Genomic DNA, 15,401 nt, shown 5'->3' on the forward strand with positions numbered 1-15,401 from the left:
GTCTACTTTCTTGCACGGCACTTGATCCGGCTCCTCACGTGATCGGATCTCGGCTAATAGCGGCACGGCGGCACGTGGAAAGCAGATGCGCAACTCTGGCTCCCGTAGAAAGCCTATTCCGGAACTCTACATTGGGCCAGATCGGCGGCCCGTTTCACCCTTTGCGTTTTATCGGGGGCCCGTTTCAGCGCGTTTGCTTCCCAAAATCTCCTCTGGGACCCAAAAGTTAGTGCCAAATTGTTCGTGAAACTTTTTTACATCACAATTTCGGCGAACGGGACTTCATTACATAGAGATAAGAAATACATGGCGTGCATACACTTGCGGTTAGAAAAGGTATGTACTTCGTTACGATTGCGTGATGATTGCCTGAAGCTGAGCAGGTTGGTTATTCATACTTTAGGATATGCCAGCTGAACAAAGGAAGAAATATGCTAGACAGAGAGAGGCACAAGGAACAAACACACGCACTCCGCTGGACTAACAATCATTTACTGAATAACATCTTTTTCTTCGTCGACTTTCATTTAATGGAAAACTTCTTTTCCTTCGTCGATTTTAATTATTGCCTAGATGAAATATTTGTCTCTCCTCTTCATCACAACAGTTTGAAAAACCTTGCATCCCCAGAGATAACGTCTCCTGTGGGCTCATGCCGGCTGTTTTACACAGGGGGTGTTTCCTGCAAATGCTTTTCTTTTCTTTTGCATGTACCACAATGTACTTCATTAAATTACATTGCACAATGAAATGCCTGATGTACTTTGTTACATCAGGGGTTTTATTACATAGATGTTTGTTACATCAAGGTTCGACTGTACATTGTGCGCTTAGGTGCATTGTACATGCGCATAATCTTAATACTCCGGTTTCGGCCCAACAGCCAGCATTATCTGTAGATGACAGATACACATCTAATTCTCCGCCCTACGGGCGGTTGTGGGTGCAATGTTAAGCATACTTTTGCAGTCGTTTGAATGTTTGCAAAAGCAATCCTAGGTGTGGTTTGCCAAGAGTGCCGCTCCTTGAGATCCGAGATTGAGTCTGGCCAACCGCAGGTGCTGTCCAATGGCCGGGTGGCGCTGGAGAACCTGCTCAAGTGAGTGCAGCCCCGGGGGGTTGCCGGGGCGGCCGCTGATCTTGGGCGACGCAGGTACGGCATCCTGGTGGACCCCGGCAAATGGGTGCGCTACATGCTGCTGGACCCGGGCGTCTGGCCACCCCTCTACATCCTCGCAGGTGGGTTTGCCCGCCCTTCCGTTTCCGCCGTTGCCGTAGAGTCAATACAATAATCTAGAGGGAAAGGTCCCATGGATTGGGGCCGCTTTGAAACGGCAAGACATAGACACAAACATTGGTGGTCTTATTGGCAGCTTCAGTGGGCCCAGATCACTGGCAACGCTTTAAACCATTCAAGGAAGCAGGAAAACATCACTTGCAAGATCTGTACTTATTGTTTTAGTTTTATTTGCTACTTAGCAGAAAATACAAGCATCGCACAATGTAAAAAAAGAAATAAAGTTGACAAACGCTAGAACAAGTTGGAGCTGTCGAGCGTTTCAATGCCCCCAACCTTTCTTTTTCTGCTTCTCCGTTGTTCTCTTTCTCGGCCTCGGGACCATTGATGTGGGCGCTTAGAATTCTCCCCTCTTTACCCCTCTGGTCGCGTCCCCTCGCACATTGCGTCGGAGCGGTGCCTGGAACGTGTCTCTGACCGCCCACCGCAAACTTTCGACACTTGATTTCCGTCGGACGACGTCGCGCTCGTGTTGCAACGGCCTCAATGGTGGCGGATGGGGATGCAGCAAACGCCCGTTCTGCTCTAGGTCGCTCTTTGATTGGACAATCCATGAAAAACCCAGAAGCCATGAGTTAGGACGATGCTCGCATTGTCCTTTTTGCAGGCCTTCCACAACAAACTGCTGGAATCGCAACTTCTGATGCGATTTGTTGCCACTTTCGGTGCATCGGTACTATAGCACGCTAAAGGCACCGGTCAAGTGCACTTTCAGGAACCGTTTCAACGACAATCTTGCCACTTGCTGTACTACATGTTTTAGGTTTCCAAGTACAAACCGAGTTTAGACTGATTTTTAATAAATGTGCAGAAGCTACAAATATTGGACACGTCGCGGTTGGGACCCTTCCAAATTTCTTTGCGCATAGCGGGATTGTCGTACGCTCGAAAATAGGGTATTGTAGATTGCGGTATGTTAGCGGGCTTAATATTTTGCTAATAACCAAACGGAACATTTTTTAAAATTTTTTGCGGAAACTAATTGTTGAAATCAGGGTCAAACTTGTCCGTTCACTCCCTGCCGTGGGCGACATATTTGAGCAATGAATGTTTTGCAATTTTTCTGTTTGCAAAGATTTTGCATATAAAGTTGTCAAGAAATATAAGTTGCCTGGTTGTCCTACAGGTCTCAACCTGTGCATCCTTTGCGCTCTTGGTGTCGAGAAGCTGCTCTCCACGGTAAGCAAGTCCCTCGCAGAGTGGCAGCACCGGCTGCCACATGGGTTTTTTCCAGGGTATGCTGTCCGAGGGCACTGCCAGGCACATCCAGGTCCTCAACCTGTCCTCTATCCTGCTTCTTCCTCCCGTGGTGGTGTTCACCTATGAGTGCAACCCAGGTAGGTGCCGTGCAATACCATTCGGTTACCTCACGCGTGGAACTCCAGAGAGGGACTTGTGCAACTCCAGAGAGGGATTTATGAAACTCCTAAAAAGGACTCGTGAAACTGCTGAGGGGTACTCATGAAACTGCAGAGAGGAATTTGTGAAAAACTCCAAGGAGGGACTCATGGACTCAAAATGGGACTCGTAAAACTCGAAGTCTTAAAACTCAAAGTGGGATTTGTAAAACTTGGAGTGGGGCTCGTGAAGCTCGGAGTGGGGCTTGTGAAACTCCAGGGAGGGACTCGTGAAACTCCAGGGAGGGACTTTTTATTAAACTCCAGAGAGGTATCAGGGTGTCTAGTGATTGGGAAATGTCAGGGAAATTTTAATTACCGGGAAAAATCAGGGAATTGTCAGGGATATTGTCAATAAGCGAGCCCAGTCAGGGAAAATGAGCCGGAAACGCCATTGAGTGCCCTGAGCACAGACTTGAGGACCTGGGGGCAAAAATGTAGGCAATAAATTCTGCTTAGAGTGAGGCGCGGGCTCTGCTCCCCCGATGTAGAGTGTGCTACCCGATGCAAAGGGAACTACCGACAACTCCAGTCTAAGCCATGGATTAGATTGGATTGGGAGCGCGACACTAAACTAGATACAGTTAGAGCTACTAGATTTCGTAATGAATGGGAAAGCTGCAGACTCCAATCCAGTCCAACCGGAAAGTATCTGAAAGTGCATCCGGTGGCCATGTTGCCATTTGGTTATTGACGTGTGTAGTTGAGTGTCGTGTTTTCATTGTGTTTCCGGAAGTGGCCTCTTCACTGACGATGTCCGCGGCAAGAAAGTGCTTGTTTAAGCTGGACTGGATAAACCCAAATATTTCGGAATACGTAAGTTAGATTGCCCGTGCAAAATGATCCTCACAATGCTCAATGCCTTATGTTGTAATGGTCTTATATATTTAACCGCCTCTAGAGTGGTCAGGGAATTTGACCTGAAATTATCAGGGAAAACCTGGAAAAGTCAGGGAATTTCAAAAGAATAATTTCCTAGACACCTTGGGTACTCGTGCAACTCCAGGGAGGGATTTATGAAACTCCAGAGAAGGACTACTGTAAAGCGCGGTCCAAACACATATTTCTCTTATGTACACCGGTACACCTATAAATATACGCCTTCCTGTGCACCTATAAAGAGGTGAAGGAGGGAAAGGATAGGCAATGCTGTGGAGCCTGGCGCAGGTACTTTGGCCACTGGTGTAATGCGGCCACTGCAAGTGCCTCCGCTGTCGAGAAGATGGCGCATGGCCTGCTCTGTGACATGGAAACGTCAGCAACATCGATCGGTTTTACATCGTCGTGAGGCAGCAAAACTACCTGCACTATTTCGCACAATGTGAAGAAGAGGGACAGAAATGTTTCTACTTTGTGTCGTTGTGGGTGACTGCAGGCTCCTTGCACCTTTTTTCCTACGAAGCCTCTATGTACGACAATGGTAGGACGAGGCCGTCATTGCTCACCTGATTTACCACTCAACTGATCACAAACTGCGAGACTTGGCATAAACACCTCATTTCTTAGATAAATAAATATTGCTTTGAATGCATCATTTTAATATGCATCCTTCATTCAATAAAGCCAGTAGAGGACTCGACGGATTCTGGTGAGGCAGCACGACGGTGGCACACTGGAACAACTCGCACATTGTATAGCACCGATAGTTGTGAGCACAGCATTTTCACGCCGTCCCACAGAAACCACCGCGAGTGAAGCTCACACCACCACGACGTTGGTGACACAACTTGTCAGAGGCATACAGCCAATAAAGAAAGAAAAGCGGCACCGACAAACGTTCCTCCGGACGACAGGCACTTCATCTGCACGGTCAACCAAGCTTAAGGATGTTGAACACTCGTCGGTGGCACACCAGGCGAATTTTCAAGTCGTCACGCAGAAACTGCCATGCACAAAAATGGATACCGACATAAATTTAAGACGAGAGAGATGTAAAGCGCAGAAAAATTGCTGCAAGAAGCCAACAGCGCCTGTCCAGCCCTGCGCTCTGCAAGTGCGTCATTCATTTGTCAAGCACGCTTTAAAGGGATACTACAACGAAATTTCGGCGCTCATTTTTTTATCTATATGTGTTCAAAAGAGCAGTGTCACATGGAACATACCAATATCTTGTTAAAAAAGTGTCAAAATGAATTTTAAAACGAATTAAGCGATTAGCAAAGAGCACCTGGTGGATGTCGCTGACGCCTCGTTTGTAATGCTCGTCTAGGAACCTTGACAGCTAGTGACGGAGGTTGTCTCGTCTCCGGCCACGACGAGAGAAGAGGGGAAGGAGGAACTCCCTTCTTCCAGAGAATCCCTATTGTGTGTCGCAGAAGTCGCTATTGTCCCCCTAGAAGATTATAGAAGATTAACCCGTCACTCAAAATTCGCACAAAAGCAGCCGCTTCGGTGGCTGGAACGACTAGGCCATCCTCTCAACGTCAGCCTCGCCGTAGCTTTGCTCGTCTTGAGACGACCTACATCACGATTGCGTTGAATGTCACATGCTCTAAGCTGGGCCTTCTCCGAGCGCTTGCCGGAGTGGGCCGTTTATAACGAAAAATGCAGCCACCAGGCTCAAAATACAAACGTGTGATTGTCATTTAGGGATATTGTGGATCATATTCAACCTATTTTTGAACACGACGGGAATATTTCAAATTTCGTTGAAGTATCCCTTTAAGCAAGTGATCACCGACAATGGAGCAGGAAGAAAATACGGCGAATGCGCTTTATGATTGACCACTCTCTCAATACGGGCACCTACGTAACAATACAAGCACCCGAAAAGGTAGAAATATTTGAACTTTCAATAGGCCTACCGGAACATGTAAAAACGGAGTGGTGACATCGGAACCGGAAGCGGAAATCTATACGTGTTCCGGCATACGTAAGAGAATAATGTGTCTGTTGGGACCGGGTTAACTCTTGAAACTCCAGAGAGGGACTCGTGAAACTCCTGGGAAGGCCTCGTGAAACTCCAGGGAGGGATTGATAAAATTCCAGAGGACTTCTGTTTATTTACTTGCTTTCGACAGTCACAGCCCAATTCTGAAATATCTTTGGCGGTTGTTGATGGTAGTCCATAGTTATGGCACATTCACACTGGAAGCGGATCCACGCTCGCGAAGCAGTTGCGGATGCGGTTTGCTAGCGACCCTGTTCAGAACCACCGAGAGGCGGTTGGCGAGAAACGGTTGGCGGTTTCTTGGCGATCACGCTTGATCTTTCAAGACTTGCGTTAGGCAACCCTGTTTTACAATCCAAAATCGACTTTATTCCATGATCCAAAGCCAAAAGTTTTCTATTTTGGCACTCTGAAGATTTCTTTTCGGGATGTTTGCACGCATCATGAGTTCAGGCAACGAAAGAAGAGACATGGACCCGCAAAACTTGCCTGTGTTTCCCTCGACTTCGCCCACAAGCAAAGCCCAGCTAGGCACGCCTTGCTGACTCACAAGAGGATGTCCCCGACATTTTCTTCAAAGTGGACCCTTCCCGCATGAATAGGCTAACCTTGCTTTTGGGATAGAGGGCCAGTTTTCCTCCCTCGTTCGCTCTTACCATTTCTGAAGTTGTGAGAGGTGGGGTGGACTGCGGTGCGGGGGAATCTGTTCGGTGCTAGCCGGTCATGGCTTCGTCGGTGGCGGACTCTCTTTCCGTCACTCGCACATCGATTGAGTCTACTACCATATTTTCACGAACATAACGCTAGGGCAGGTTTTGATGCCCTCAAGAAGAAAAAAAAATATTATTACAAATATAACGCGAACCGAGGCCGCGTCAATTTCTCGCACTCGGGGGCATAGCAGAAGTGAAAAGTCAATGGAAATAGAAGTAATATCAGTTTATGTTTTGACTGCACTCATCCTCACTGCTCAGGTCCTTCCGTTTACAATCCACTTGGCGGACTACGGACTACGCAGATAAGCAGCAGCACGGCACCTGCTTGACTGGTAGTTCCCTTTTCTTTCGTGCGAGCTCCTCGGCAGCCCGCGATCGAAACAAGGCACAAAGCAGAAGCACCAACACACAAACACCAGATCACTCGGGAGCAAAAACTAAACAATGCGCAGGCATAAAAAAGACTGCTGAATCCGATACACGATCACACTTCTTGTTCTGGTCCCTCTGCATAAAAAAATGCCTCGTGTTGCACGATTGCGTAAACGCGGTCGGTGGTCTTGGCTTGGCTTGTGTGGGCTTGACTTGGCCTGGCTCTGCTCGAATTGACCAGTGTCCGCATTCCCGCATGGCGCACGCGCGCGCTGAGTTTCTGGCGTGTGCGTGTTGTACAAACACAAAAGCGATAAAAATGCTTTTTTATGTTTTCTATTCGCCCCTTCACGTGGCCCAATAGCTAATAAACTCCCCTCCACACCCCCACTTCTTTTCACACCGGATATTTTGCATTGAGCCGGAGGGATGGCTTTCTCCTCTGGCTTTCTCCAGACTCGCGCCTCGTGGCTGAACTCGATTCCGAATATAACGCGAGGTGCGTTTTGGAGCACGTAATTTCGGAAAAAACTCGTGTTATATTCGGGCAAATACGGTATTTGCTTGACATTAAGCTCAAATAAATGCCGTATGGATTACCTCTGCATCGTCTGGTACGGGCACTTTATTTCTTAAGTATGTTCCCTTTATTTCTTTTGGTAGTAGTAACCGTTACAGGTCAAGCTAGCGCAGGTACCCTGCCCCCTCCGCGGTAGTGCCTTGGCTACACAATAAGGCTCACGACGTCTCTATCGGCCTTCGTGGTGGTCATTCACGGTGTCAAAAGCTTTCACTAGTTCACGTGACTGCCTCAGTGGTTACAAAAGCTGCCATTTCTACCGATCGGTGGCGGGTTCTGACGTTCTACGGGCAGAGACTAACAAGGCAGTGAGTGACGGGCTTTGGCACCCGGAATAATAGACAAACTCTTACCTGAGCCAAATCACCGGTGCGAAGCCCGTTAAGATCACAAGTGAATTCTTTTCGCGGGGGTTCAAATGACGGACGTGAACACCACATTTCTCCGTTGATTTGTCTGCTGTAACGCTAGGACTACAGCGCCTTGGATGCCTCACCAGCGACAGGTGACGTCTTGTTTCCAAAGTCACTGACGTCGCGTTGCGATTGGTTGCCACCTTGTGGTTCATGAAAGCGGTTGAGATATATCGGTCCGGAAGCGGTAGGCAAAAACGCGCTCCAACCGCTTGATCCCAGCCGCTTTGCGGTTGAAAACGCACAAATCTACTTCGCGTTTGCAGATCGGCTTGGAGTGTGAACGCGCCATTAGGGTGGTTAGTGTAGTTCACCTTCTTGGAACTCGTTTTACTTAGAAGAAATAAAGCGCCGTACTTACCCGTTTAATGAACACATTTTCTGTTCCTGAAAATTGATGCAGATTGGGGGGGGGGGGGGTGCATTCATTACACTGGGTAATATTTTGTATATTAACACATTTTGCATAAACATGGTTTGAGGCACCTGTCCCACGGGCGGTTCTGTGGCTTGTGCCAGGTGACGTAGGCACACCGCAATAACCATGCTTCACGCATTGCAAACCTTTTTCAGCGGCGCTGCAGTATCCTTTGTGCCAAAGAAAAGCTGCCCTACAACAATCAACAAAATTATCGCATCAGTGGCACTTTGCACGGAAAACAGTGCAACCGTTCCATGCCTAACCGCTTTCACAATTTCACTTTCTGAAAGCAAACCACAGACCACCGTGTGTTTGTTGACGTCAAAATATTTGATGAACGAAACATCTCCGAGGGCTGGGCAAAACACCAGGTTGGAAGGTGCAAAGAGACAATACCCTCTTCTGACATTGCAGAGCCACTGCCTCTGAAAAAACCTTCGTCTCAACGCGAGGTGGTCTTGAGAAGTAAGATGCCCCTTTTGTAGCATTGGCAAGCTGGTACGATGGTTGGACGTAACGGAGGGGATGCGGGATTAGTGGTGATGAAACCTCTGTGCTTTCATTGTACTGTCAACCTATACCCACCACTGTAAGTTCTATCTCTATCTAAAACATTCTATTTCTTTTTAATGCAAAAGCATTAACTGTCTTATGGAGCGAGCCGACGTCATCAGTTTGAAGCGCGAAAATGGCACCTTAAATCCTTTCTTCAAGTGGAGCCAGCTCCCAGCTATGAAACCATGCGAAAATCCTAGACACGGCACCTAGTTTCCCCGATCTCAAAAGAGCAAAGTAAAGCTGGTGAATTTTTGGCTTCGGTCCCATTGGCTGGTGCGCGTCGATGAGGCTCCCATTGGTTGCTGCACATCAGTTTCAACGATTCCTCACCCGATGGCGCTGCATATCCGCGAGGCAGCGGCTCCACCTTTCCACACCCAAAGTCAGCGCGCCGTATGCCCCAGACGAAAGAAGGGAGCGAAGAGCAGCGTGCATGCTTTCGCATTAAGAACTTGTAAGAAGTGCTTAAGTGTACCTCAAGCCTTTTATTTTTTTTGTGTTGGCAAATTAGCTTTTGTGGCACCAGTGTTGTTCAGGAAATCTGTTGCATGTGATGGTGCACACAGTTGAAACTCGATTTTAGGAAATTCTCAATTTAATGAACAAATTCTAATTTACCCGCAGATTCCCATAGGGCTTCGTGTGTTTATGAACTCGAAATAACAAAATAAATTTGAGCTTCAATCCAATCTAACTATGCACTCCCAAAAAATAATTATTGGAAAAAAGGGTAATTTCAGGAGTAGGTATTTTATTTAGGATGCCTCAATGTTAATTCAAGCAGTGCCGGCGTAAAAATCACACGACCCTAGTTTTATTTTTATGAGAAAACAAACCCTGGCACTCGTGGCTTTTAGTCAATTATACCAGATGGCACTGGCTGTTTCATGCTATCTCATTCATGGCGCATGCGACAGATGGCACTGGTAGAGTTCGCCAGTCATTCAGTTTACCTTCGTTGGTTTGGTCGCGTTCAGTAGAGGTTCACCCTACAGTCATGCCCAGGGATGGGCAGTATTTCAAATACAAGCATTTGAAATACGTATTTAAAATACTTTGTGTATTTTGCATTTGTATTTAATTACAGATTGGGTAATATATTTGACATGTGTATTTAAATACTAAAATGCGGACATTTCAAATACAATTGTAGTTAAATACAATTTTGTGGGCAAAAATACATCTCTCAAATTTATTGTCACTATCCAGAGCATGAAGAAAACTATGTTCTGCACCGAATGCAGTGTCTCTCAATCAAGCACAAGCGTTTAGTGACTTTGTGATTACGGTGCTAGTCTAGGGCAAGAATACCGTATTTACTCGCACAATGAACGCACTCGCGTAATGAACGCACCCGCCAAGTCGACTCTCAAAATTTCGACTTTTTTTTTCACTCGCGTAATAAACGCACCCCCAACTCGGACGTCAAAATTTTGACCGCCTCCCCCCACGCGCGCGAAATGAACGCACTTTTCTATCCTGGTGCAGCGAGGTCGCGAATGCATGGGCAGCGTAAGCGAACAAAACGCCTTGCAAAAGGCGTTAAAAAATTCGCAAAGATCCAAACGAAGCAAGAAAAAAAACAGAAAACATGGAGAGTAGCTTTTTTTTTTTTGTTCAGCGCAGTCTGGACTTCGGGTTAGCGCGCCGCCGCGCGCAAGGAGGTAAGAGAGACAAGCGCTCTAAGCGAACGAAACAGCTTGCGAAAGGCGGCTAAAAAAAAACAAAACACGGAACTAAGGAAAAAAAAAAAAGGAGCTTTTTTTATTTTTGCACAGCGAAGTTTGGTTACCGGGAGTCGCGCGCCGCGCGCAAGGAGGTAAGAAAGAGGGGCGAAGAAGCCCTCTAAGCAAACGAAACAACTTGGGAAAGGCGGCAAAAAAAAAAAAAAAAAAAAAAAAAACTTAGGGAACTGAGAAACAAACAAAAGAAAAAGAGGAGCTTTTTTTCTTCTTTTTATTTTTTTTTTTTTTGCACAGCGCAGTTTGGTTACAGGGGGGGGGGGGGGGGGGGGGCAAAGAGATTAGAAAGATAAGCGGAGAGCCCTCGCCTAAGCAACGCCTAAGCAAACAAAACTTGCAAAAGGAGGCAAAAAAAACAAAAGAAAACAAAAAAAAAAAACCAAGGAACTAAGAAAAACATAAAAGTTATTTTTTTTTTTTTTCAGGATAACAGGTCCGTTCATTATGCGAGTTAGAGTTAATACGGACGCAAAAATTTTACTTCGCGCAATGAACGCCCCCCTCAACTTTGCATCGATTTTTCGGAAAAAAAAAGTGCGCTCATTCTGCGAGTAAATACGGTAGTGAGGAAATCAACGTTCACAGGCAGACTGGCTAAATAAGTACCTGTGACAACTTGTGATGCTTTCCAGCCTGATTTCCATTCATATTTTTGCCTGGAACATTCTAAATGCGCGGGTCGTCCAGATTTTCGTAACTGGTGCGAGTTGCAACATTAAAAAATTCTCTAGCTAGTGCTGCGCGTCTTGGTCGTCTCGGTTCTTTGTTAGTCTATACCAAAATGTAATCGACAAAAAAAGCTGCTTGAAGCTCTGTACTTTTTTCACCTATTACGTCCAAGCTGATTACATTTTTTTGTGATTATATTTCTATTACGTTACTAGAGCCTCGCACACTAACTCCCGAGTGTGCGATGCAAAATTGAAATGAGATACCCAGAAACCCGTTGCAGGTGCCCTGAAGTCGCTGACGCAAATTCTGAGGAATGTATTTGGAAAGGTATTTGGAGGAGACCAAATACATTTAATTGTATTTGTATCTTGTACTTAAATGCTTTTTTGGAAATGTAATTAGGTTTGTTATTAAATACATTTTTGACGAAGTATTTTGTGTTTGTATTTCAATACATATTTACATGTATTTTGCTCATCCCTGGTCATGCCTAACAACAGGCACGGCAGATATGAACAGCAAGGTGTCGCAATGACAAGAACAGCAGAAAGAACTTGAGTCGTCGCACCTCCGGCACGAGCTTTCTACTCGACACTTGCGTGTCTTGTGATCTTCAAGCGTGAATGCACAAGTCGCTGTCAAATGAAGCCCTGAAGAACAAAACGTGTTCACCCTCGAAGAAAATGTGGAAATCGTTCGTGCTTCGATCGAAAAGAACACTCTTGCGTCTCTGGTGGAGTATACGGACTTCAGTGTGAGCCCCGGCTGGCTCTCACAGGAGTACGGATTGTGGTGACAGAAAAAGAACAACCTTCATTTGTTTCCTCGAGGGTTTCAAGGTTTCCTTCATGCACTGGCGGTGTGTGTCGTCTTCAGGGACTAAATTCTTTCGCGTGTAAATCGCATTCTCGACGTGTGAGCACTGAAGGAATGCAGTAACTCCCTAGATGTTGTTACATTAAAACTACAAGTTTATCATATTTAATGGGGGGGGGGGGGTGCAACGATTTCCGGACTTCGGTCAAAAATTTCTGGAACTTGCCCTCTGACACTTCAGATGTAAAGAACAGAAAACCGATTTCGCCTGCGTGCCCTAGTTGTGTAAAAAAAAAAGATAAATATTGGCATTTCTGGCATCCCTCAACTCACTCCCAGTCTTCAGGGTCACACCTGGTCGCACCTCTAGTGACATGATTCAGGGTGCCGTGTAGCTTCCCGTGTGCCCTCTCGGAGGACGTCTTCTCTCGATCCCTCTCTCTGCGTACATTAGCAGGCGTTATGCTGCAGCTTAGAGCCGAGCGAGGTCACGTAATCTTTTCGCCATAGTTCCTTTGGCTGCCATTTGCGGCTGCAGGTGGGGGGATAAGCTTGACTTTTGCTTTGCGATTATGCAGTGGAATCGCAACATTTTTTAAGGAAGGAGATGTTTTCTCTATCCTCCGGGACACGATAAACAAAGTAAAGATGACGAGATGCAAATTCCTTTAATCTTAAAATCGTTGCACCCCCCCTCTTTAAAGCCGGAAAAAGTTTATTTTCAATATAAATTAAGTTTTAATTGTATTCCAGACCTCGGAGATGAGGTGTTGCTGTCAAAACCATACATGGATAAATTACTTTCAAAATGTAATTTAATTACAATTACAATTACTTAGCTCCACAAGTAGTTTAACTACAATTACAATTACTACTACGCGAAAGTAGTTCATTGCAATTACAAATTACTTTTTAAAAGTAATGCAATTACTTTACAATTACTTATTTCCGAGAGTTACCCCCCACATTGGGCCATATAACTGTAAACGAGTTATATGGCCGCTGTATAAATGTCGTGCATTGTACTTTCCTTTTATGAAATTTGTTAAATTGATTATAGAACTTAATAGTTTGGAGTAATGAACTCCTGCGTTCATATATTCTCAAAACATAAAAAAATGGCGACAAAATTCACAGGTGCGAGGTGAATCTCCTTAGAGCTTATGCAAAGGGTATCCAAGTCAAATCAAGAAAAAATAAACTTAAAAATAATACAAGGAAACAAATATGCGACAATACTGGTATCATAAAAGTCACGTAAAAATGGCTAATAAGAGAAACTTGTAAACGACGTCAAACATTTAAAGAATACGACAACTAAAGAAAACATTTCAGCCACGATGATTCGCTGCCTCTCCCTGTCTGTGGACCTGTAACATGCCGGATGTGGGTAACCGTAGCACACGAACTGTGGTCGCTTCCACAAAACTAGTGTCACAATAACAGCAACTCTATTGCCAGGGATTGTGGGTTAATTCAGTGCACGGTAACACCCAAAAAGCTCCTGAGATAAATAATAAATTTAGGATCGTCATGTAGCTAATCGTTAGGATAGCAATGATTGTATCGATGTTATGCGTCTCATAAAGAAGACCGATTTGAATTTAGCATGGCAAGAACAACCTCGAAAAATTCATGATACACTGCAAACGACTTTATTTTCGCGAATTTCGCGAATCGCCTACAATTCGCGAAAAAAAATGTAAACACATTGGAATCTATATCGCGACCGCACCGCGTCGCGAAAATTAGAGTCCGCGAATTATTCCAAAACTGCGGCCTCTTGGACGTCTCGATTTCACGATTTACTTGAGCATGTTTCAGCTGGAAGATATAGACTAGCTATTAATATTTTTTTTTTATAACTGTGAGTATTATTCAAAGTAACAAGAAAGTTGCCTACCTGCAAGTGTTTCCGCAAATTGGAGGTCGCCTTTCGGTTTATTGAATTTGTTTTCAGAAACGGTGCGGAGAGTTTGCTCCTCACGATTATAGTTTTTTACATTGGTGCTAATCTGTTTAGAGAATATTTCGCAACAAGGCCCCGGCAGCCTTTCCTTTTCCATTGTAGATAAGACTGTTGCAGCTTCTCAATGCAAAGCAGCACTGCGCTCCTCGGGACGGTTCCACAGGCCAAGACGAGAGGACAACGCGTGGAGGGTCACGATAGAGGTGTAAAAACAAAGTGCAAGCCAAGCCCTTTATAAAAAAAAGAAGCCTTCAACGAACAACAAATGCAAAAACAAGCTCCCTACAGCTAAAGCCGCGGTTTGTAAGTTTTGGAATCTCGTCCAATCAGGCTGACAAACGGTTGAAAGGGTTAGGTAGAGCGAACACTAAATAATGAAGATTTATACAAAAAGGTAGACGAGGATTGGGAGAAGGAAGAGCAGTGTAGCAACAACAGTTGGAAGTAAGGCAGGGTGCGTCGTGTTAATGAGACCTGCTGCTTCTTTCCTTCTTCGCCTCGATGTTAGAGTAGCACGACTTACTGTTAGTGGTATGAACATACGAGATAGAGGAGAAGGACGTGAAAAACTCATAAAGAAAAGAGAATAATTTCATGAACAAAAAAGTTCCAAACTTGACTGAAATATGTAAGCGAATATGCTAGCGGCGAAGACGCGTAAGGAGAACCTCGAACCTCCCCGCCTCAACCGGATGATGTGATCGGAGCCAACCAGCTCGACTTCGACCTCCGATGCCCCCGTGTGGGAATGAGAAATAAGAAAGACCCCTAGAAGCAGGAGCAACAGGAAGCAAACGAGACGAAGAGTCAGATTCAACTACGACAGAAACGAAAACGGACGCGAATGTAGCCCTCATTTATCAAATTATTTCTCAAATTCTTCATTAAATCGTTTTACAGTCTACAAAATCCTTCATTCCGTTCTATCCCAGCCTTTCTTTCCCATCCCCTTTTCCATATTTTTTTAGCAGGTTGGGAGACGCTCTCTCCCCTGTCGCTTTGGCTGTGCTGTCGTCTCCGTGGCCAGGGGGGAAAAGCGCCGCCGCCACAAAATCTTGCAAAAGTAATTGTAATTGTGCCTGAAATTTAGCAATTACTGACGCTACAAAGTAATTAAATTACAATTACAATTCCTTTTAGCCAAAAGTAATTATTACAATTACAAATTACCAGGAAAAGTAATTAAATTACAGTAATTTAATTACTGTAATTGAATTACTACCCAAGTATGGTCAAAACTCAAATCAAATGATGCGACACCATCCACAGTCCTCACTGCTGCTGTTATCCAAAAAACGAGGAACAAAAGCAGTTACACATAATTTAAACTAGGGACGAAGGGACGACAAGAAAAGCCATACACACTCATGGACAAGCACGTACAAAAGCCGCTAAATCGCACGATTGAGGCCTTCTTTCTGAGTCCCAATCATAGGTCGGCATTTTAGTGGCCCTTCATTCACCATCACATCACGAACAAAATCACGTCTCCAAATTCATTCGCATTCACGTCACAAGGTACTCCGACCTCCCAAAGTCACGGCCCTTCACATCCCGG

The 15,401-nt window shown here is 45.2% G+C and overlaps 1 protein-coding gene across 2 annotated transcripts in view; it reads left to right on the plus strand.

Annotated features, from left to right (window-relative positions):
- The window catches only part of LOC8029092 (diacylglycerol O-acyltransferase 1), a 154,413-nt gene that overhangs the window by 90,099 nt on the left and 48,913 nt on the right, over positions 1 to 15,401 (plus strand). For both annotated transcript variants that reach the window (XM_029978203.4, XM_040502188.2), the window contains exons 3-6: positions 1,059 to 1,099; positions 1,154 to 1,239; positions 2,424 to 2,476; positions 2,532 to 2,634. In XM_029978203.4, the coding sequence (XP_029834063.2) occupies positions 1,059 to 1,099; positions 1,154 to 1,239; positions 2,424 to 2,476; positions 2,532 to 2,634 (283 nt within the window). The remainder of the gene's footprint in view (positions 1 to 1,058; positions 1,100 to 1,153; positions 1,240 to 2,423; positions 2,477 to 2,531; positions 2,635 to 15,401) is intronic.

This window comes from Ixodes scapularis, unplaced genomic scaffold, assembly GCF_016920785.2.
Source record: "Ixodes scapularis isolate PalLabHiFi unplaced genomic scaffold, ASM1692078v2 PGA_scaffold2__306_contigs__length_199485367, whole genome shotgun sequence".
Classification (NCBI taxonomy): domain Eukaryota; kingdom Metazoa; phylum Arthropoda; class Arachnida; order Ixodida; family Ixodidae; genus Ixodes; species Ixodes scapularis.